General features: G+C 38.9%; 1 protein-coding gene across 1 annotated transcript; it reads right to left on the bottom strand.

The window, feature by feature from the left end:
* Positions 1 to 372: 372 nt before the first annotated feature.
* Positions 373 to 6,309, bottom strand: pcdh20 (protocadherin 20). Its single transcript, NM_001100230.1, is given in 2 exon segments — positions 373 to 5,259; positions 6,177 to 6,309. Coding segments are annotated over 2 exon segments (2,685 nt in total). The 5' UTR covers positions 6,225 to 6,309; the 3' UTR covers positions 373 to 2,622.
* Positions 6,310 to 7,553: the final 1,244 nt, after the last annotated feature.

Here is a 7,553-nt window from a genome sequence, read left to right as displayed (position 1 = left end):
TTTAGGAAAAAATACATGTCTTCTCAAATTGTTTATCTGGTATCTGCAGGACCACTCCTCCCATGAGTCAAGGTGAGAACCTCGCCTCAGGTGGCAGGTGTGACAGGGGTGCAACAAAATGATCCGAATTCTGTTTTCTAATTGCAGTTGGGCTCTCTGCACTAGCGTTGTGGCCCCTCTAGATCTGTCCTGATGCGAAAGAGGTAAGCACTGGGCGGGTAAGGGGGCCTAATTTTTCGCACTGTAACACTTTGTACATAAATATTATACATTTCCTAATTCCACAAAAATGAATAACAAATCATAGGGTTTATAAAATATATGGCAACTAAATAAATACACTTTAGGATAACAGAAAAAAGACAAAACTGCTTTTTATGAAAAAATATATATAGCTTTAATTTAAAGACATAGAAATACATTTTGGTACTATACAGACATGATGCTGGAAATCTTGGATTCATTCTGAAGCATTTGCTTACCGGTCTGTTAGTAAGCTATACACACAATACTAAAACCTTCTGTATGTGCGCTAACAATCTTAAAACCAGAGGAATTAACCACTATTCTTATTAAAGTCTTTTTATATGCCAGTGGTCATATTTATTAGTGTGTGAAGAGACAATTCACCAGAAGAAAAATCTACAGTCCAATTCAAATAAATTGAGCTCTGGAGTTCTCCTCTAGCGAACTATGGTGCACCCTTCCATAAACATGGGGCATTTAAATTACTTCTAAAAATAAAACTACTGCTCTTTGGGGACAAAGCAGCTAGATAAAACCTGCCCCTTCCTTAAAAGTAATGCTTTCTGAATCCCATCTCGACACAGCAAAATAACTGACAAAGGCATTTTGGCTAAACAAAATAAATACTGTCCTTTCTCATTCTTCCATAGTTATATATATTTATATATACCCCAGTGAAAAAGATAATTAAAGAGATACGGATATTTGAATAAAAAGTGATCTTGAATGTTAAATTTAAAAAAGTGATATTTACACTGATTCCATTACATGATGTGATTGTCCAGTAAGTGCATATTTAACCAAGAAATCAGCTTTACCTCTATAAATATTATGTGAAGTCTTTACATTCACACACTGTATCAATGACATATAAGAGTGAGAGTTCCTTTATAGCAAATGGATAGATGTAGTGTTGCTTCAATATGAAAAAATGCGTTACATTTCCTAAGTCATTACTTTTAATCTGAGGTATAATACATTATACAGACTTAGCATGTCAATCTTTTTCTGGGTTTCCTAAAAATATAGAATGTGAAAATTGCATCTCGAATATGTAGTGTATAATAAGAATTTATTAAAAAAATAATTTGCATTGCGCATTTAAACTGGGGCCCCTGCTGGATTGTAATTTATAAAAGAGAAACTTGCACCACCATTGCCCTCCATGACTGAAAAACAAAAACTCCTATGTTCCATATATGCTCAATATATGGGAATATAATAAGGATGTACTCTGTCTATCCATCTAAATGCAGCCCTGTCCCATCATTGGCTGATGTAACCTAGCATGTGTGTGTGTCCTGGGTTTGTGAGTGAAGACAAGTCATATAAGCCAGGGGGGCGGCCCTACGTATTTAAAATGGCAGTTTTTCTATTTAGGATTATCCAATGGCACATACTATTAGAAAATACATTTTTATGAAAATTGCTTATTTCAAAAAAGCAGTGTTTTAAGGGTTGAAATATTATTCAATTTTCAGGGTTATTGTTTTCCTTTAAAACACAATATAATAAAAGCCAGACAAAAATTTTGTATTAGGTCAAGTGATGCACAACAACCCAATCAGATGTTTGATCTTTAAACCAATAACTGCTGTCTGTTTTTTGAAAGCTATGGTTTACCAAAGCTGCTAAAACTTGATAAACTGAATTACATTACTGTCTTACATTGCTATGCTGTTGCTAGCATCACTGACTCCAGCAACGTAGCATGGGTTTAAATCAAAGAATAAAAGGGGCTGAATATAAAGGCAAGGAATAAGGATAATATAGTAATAATAATATTAGTACAAAGCTAGCCTCACAAGAAATCAGGATGTCACAACTACTGGCCCTATAAACCCAGACAGCATTTTAAATTCCAAGTTTGACACTTTGCAAATTGAAGGAAAAGAAGGAATAGCAAAACTGCATAGATTTCTTGCTTGCAAGATCCTATTTATCATTTGTGATGAGCTAGTTGCTCTGCTTTCAATTATCTGTAACATACAGCAATACCCAGTTCACCTGTATAGGCTTTTTGGAGCATGCGTACATTAAATATGGCCTATAAAGTTAGATTTTAGGTAAACCTCACCTTTAGTTAAATATAACAGATGATAACAAAATCTGTAGATTCTTTAGTTAAAACAACAGTAGGGAAAATGCTCAACACAAGCCAAATAGCTTTGTATGGGATAACAGCTTTACATTAAGTCTTAAAAAAATATTTACATAGTTGTACGAATATTTGCTTTAAAAAAGCTAGAAGGTGCTATTTACATATGTATATCTACATAAGGTATAAATTAGTGGTCCTTCATAACAACACCTATCAACACATTGTGTCATATTTCCTCTTTAAGACTCCAGAGTTTCACTCTTTGCGTGACAATATTAAATATTAGAAATCTCTATTGGCCTCTTTTCCAGCATATGGAAGTCTATTTTCCTGTTTAATGGAATTTGAACTTCTGCGTTCTCATTTATTCTGTGGTCATTTTTACCTTTTCTTAAGCAGATGTACATCCCCATCAAAGTGACCAAAATGACAGAGCCCAGGCATATTATTGACAGAGTAACCAATGTCGGTGTGCATGAATCACTTTCCATCTCTTTCTGGGACGGCTCCATTGCTATTTGTGGCTCTTTTTCTTCTATATTGATATCAGGCTCCTTTTTCAGTAAGGTCTCAATATAACTTTCATTAGTGACAGTGTCATTAACAAAGAGATTTACCATTACTGTGGAAAAGAGCGGTTCTGGGTAGCCATGGTCACTAACTTTTACTAATAACCTGTACAATCCACAGTCATTAATCATAAGTGCCTCCTCCAAAGTGATGTTGCCTGTTATGGGGTCAATCCTAAATGATTCTGGTTTGGGTCCCCGTCGACCTATGATACTGTAGGCAATAACAGCATTCATGCCTGTGTCTTTATCAACAGCATAAACTTCTGTGACAGGTGAACCTGGGAGAGTGGAGGGTAGAACAAGTAGATATGACATATTGGACTGAGGGAAGAGGACCATTGGTGGGTTATCATTAACATCCAAAAGCAAGATTGTTATTTTAGCTGTAGAAGACAATGTAGGGTCCCCACCATCAACAGCTTCAACCCAAAGAGTATAGGAGCTCTGTTGCTCCCTGTCCAGAGAAACCTTGGCCCTTAGCAGTCCTTTGCCATTGTCAATAACAAAAATATCACTTCCATTCACTATAGATAGAGCTATCCATCCATTCTGCCCAGAGTCAGCATCTGTGACACTAATTACTCCAATTTCACCAAATCCTGGAAAATTTTCAGGCACGAAAAAACTGAAATCTTTGCTGATAAAACGAGGATTATTGTCATTTTTATCTAGCACCGTGATATGAACTGTAGCAACAGATTCCCTCGAAGGAAAGCCAGCATCTCTTGCTTTTACTGTAAACCTGTATTTTTCTTTTTCCTCTCGATCCAATATGGTAGAAACTGAAAGAATGCCTGTCACGCTATCTAAAGTAAAGTAGGAAGGTGCATCTGGCCCTAGAAAATAAGATACCTGACCACTTTCATTACTGTCAGCATCTGTGGCATAAAGTTTAGCCAGAAATGCGTTGGGCTCATTGTTTTCTTCAATAGTTATCTCTACAGTAGATTCTGTGAAAACAGGGGAATTGTCATTCTCATCCAGAATTTGGACTTTTAGAAGCTTTTTAACCTGATGCCCATCCCGACTAAGTGCAACCACTGCTATGTTATAGGACTGTTTCAGCTCATAGTCTAGTGCATCTGTTGTTTCTAGCAAATATTCATTATTATATGGCTTAAATGCAGAAAGTCTAAATGGCCCTTGTCCTTCTAGGTAGCAATTCACTTGATATTTTTCATCCGGGTCTTTTATGGTAAAAAACGCAAGTGGAGAATGGACAGGCTCCAATTCCTTCAGGTAGATAACACCGTTTTCCTCATTAGCAATATATCGAGGTATGAGCTCCGGGGGCCTGAAAGTGATTTTATTTATGGAAATGAATACAGTAATCACAGCTGGAATGCAGCCCGGACCATTGGCAAGTATTGTTAATTTATGCTGCTGGACAGTGCTTCCGTCAATTCTCTTTGAAAGTTTTATAATCCCTTTCAGCTCATCCAGGTGGAAGTATTCCTTTACTGCCTGTGGCACCCTTTCACTGAAGGCATATGTTATCAGAGCATTGGGACCTAAGTCTCTATCCATGGCATGCACTGTAACAACTTGTGTCCCTATAGTGGAATTCCCATACAGAGTTGCATTAATCTGAGATGCATTGAATTGGGGGCAGTTGTCATTTACATCGCTAATCAGTATAGACAGTGTGGCAGACCCCACGAGTGGAGGACTACCCCCGTCTTCTGCAATAATTGTGGTTTCATACTCAGCTTTCGTTTCTCTGTCCAAAGGGCCCATGATAATAAGGTAGGGTGTCCTCTCCCCACTCTCATTCTCCTCAACATCAAGTGTGAAGACACCATGGTAATCCACCAGCCTGTAAGTCTGGACCCCATTCGTTCCACCATCAGGGTCATAAGCTGGGTGCTCTATAACTATCCGCGTGTTAACGGGAGCATTTTCTGGGACTGAAATATAAATCTGTGGCACAGGGAAATGTGGAGCATTGTCATTGATGTCAATGATGGCAATCTTAACTTTGATAAGTCTGAAATATTCCTGAGGCAAAATGATTATATCAAGAAGCAGCACACACTCCTGAGCAACCAGTGAATGTGGGCAGAGAGCTTCCCTGTCAAGCTCCTCGGATGATGTGCACAGCTCGCCTGTGCTGTTATTGAGATTCACGTACTTCTCACTCAGCCCCTTTGATGCCAGGCTGAATGACAGAGGAGGATCAGCAAAGACATCCAGCTGCAGATCGTCCCCAATGCTTCCTATATGAACTCCCTTAGGCAAGCCTTCTTGCAGCGTGTAAAGCAATTCCGTGGCCCTGCTGTTACTCGCCAAACTGAAGAGAGATCCCCTGACGTGAGCGAGCAGCCACAGAAACAACAAGTGCTGTACAAAAGTAAGGAACAGAGATGTGACTGCAGCCAAACTCATAGACCATACAAGGACGGATACACAGTATCTCTACATACAATCTCATACAGTAGATAATGCAGCAGGGCAAGATCAGTGCCTTTAACTAGATATCTAGAGAAATATTCAGCTGCAATACAAACTGTTTGTCCATATAGCAGTAAAAAAAAAAAATCCAAAACAGAAAAGCTCCGATATCCACTGAACTAAATCCTGCTTGATTAGGAGAGGATTAAAAACATTATCAAAACTAATCTTATTAGCTAACTATAAATGATAATACATGCATATATATATATATATATATATATATGGTATAAAGATAAACAAAGAGAACTAGTTGATTGGTATAATGATCACTGGCAGAAGATTGGCAGATGCACATATAGATGGAGAGATTGGCTGATAGATCAGATGAGTACATAGGCAGACAGACTGCTGATTAAACAAGACAGGCATATATATTATACAAAGAGATGAGATAGACAGACAGACAGACAGACAGACAGGTTTAATGGTTATTGCTCTCACACAACACTATATATGGCATTATCTGTGCTTTTAAAGATAAAAAATTACAAACAAGAATTCTAAGCATCAAGACTGACCAATTCGCCTGTAGCCCTTGCACTACAATTCCCAGCATCCCCTGACACACAGACAGACTGGGTGCCATACAGCTGTGTTTGTGCATGTGAGGGGCAGCAACTATTCCAAACTGGCAGTGCCTGGCCAAACGTTATACAGAGAAAGATTTACCAATTTGCACTTTTAGGTCCCTTGTAATAAAATCGCACGGTGTTCAAATCGGTGCTTTCTAACTTCAGGCGACAAATGGCTTTGCCAGGCACAGCAGTATTTCCCATGTCAGGAAGCCCCATGGCATCACTCACCTGAGCAGTTTGGAGAATGACCCTGAGCGGGCTGCTGTGCTGCCCCATATCCAGGCTCAGACAGTCGCTGTGCGAGAGCAGCTTTCCCCTGCCGTGTGTGTGATCCTCTCATTCCCTTGGTAGTTTAATCCCGAGGAAACTGCAGTCATTTAGTTCCTGCTGCTGCCGCTGCTGCTACTCACACAGACACTCCCTCTCTGCTCATGCAAATCGCCGGACAGCAGCAGCCAATAGCCACAAGTGGATCAATTAGCCGAGCTGTGGGGTGGGCGGGACCTGCTGCCATTGGTATGCGATCGGTACCCGGCCGTGCTCTGCCTAGGGCTCTCCTCTGGCAACTTTTAGCCTTTGCACTTTATAAAGTAGAACTTTCTTCCAAGGTGGGTTACACGGAGCTTTGCATCTATCGCTTGCGATGTGTGGACTTCATTGGCTCACTTACTTTTCCCACTTTTTCCACCTGTTCCCTCTAATAATGTTATAACTGTAACCTTTTGGGAACATTCCCCGGCTGCCAGCCACCCCCGCAACTCTTGGTGTCAGTATGTGTGGCCATTCAGTGTTTGTGTGTCTGTATATACACTGTATGTGTGTGTCTGTATATACACTGTATGTGTGTGTCTGTATATACACTGTATGTGTGTGTCTGTATATATATACTGTATGTGTGTGTCTGTATATATATACTGTATGTGTGTGTGTCTGTATATATACTGTATGTGTGTGTCTGTATATACACTGTATGTGTGTGTCTGTATATATATACTGTATGTGTGTGTCTGTATATATACTGTATGTGTGTGTGTCTGTATATACACTGTATGTGTGTGTCTGTATATATACTGTATGTGTGTGTCTGTATATATACTGTATGTGTGTGTGTCTGTATATACACTGTATGTGTGTGTCTGTATATACACTGTATGTGTGTGTCTGTATATATACTGTATGTGTGTGTCTGTATATACACTGTATGTGTGTGTCTGTATATACACTGTATGTGTGTGTGTCTGTATATATACTGTATGTGTGTGTGTCTGTATATACACTGTATGTGTGTGTCTGTATATATACTGTATGTGTGTGTGTCTGTATATACACTGTATGTGTGTGTCTGTATATATACTGTATGTGTGTGTGTCTGTATATATACTGTATGTGTGTGTCTGTATATACACTGTATGTGTGTGTCTGTATATACACTGTATGTGTGTGTGTCTGTATATATACTGTATGTGTGTGTCTGTATATATACTGTATGTGTGTGTGTCTGTATATACACTGTATGTGTGTGTCTGTATATACACTGTATGTGTGTGTGTCTGTATATACACTGTATGTGTGTGTCTGTATATACACTGTATGTGTGTGTCTGTA

This window comes from Xenopus tropicalis, chromosome 2 (assembly GCF_000004195.4).
Source record: "Xenopus tropicalis strain Nigerian chromosome 2, UCB_Xtro_10.0, whole genome shotgun sequence".
Classification (NCBI taxonomy): Eukaryota; Metazoa; Chordata; class Amphibia; order Anura; family Pipidae; genus Xenopus; species Xenopus tropicalis.
The sequence above is the reverse complement of the archived record's forward strand: the minus strand, read 5'-3'. Positions and strand labels throughout refer to the sequence as shown.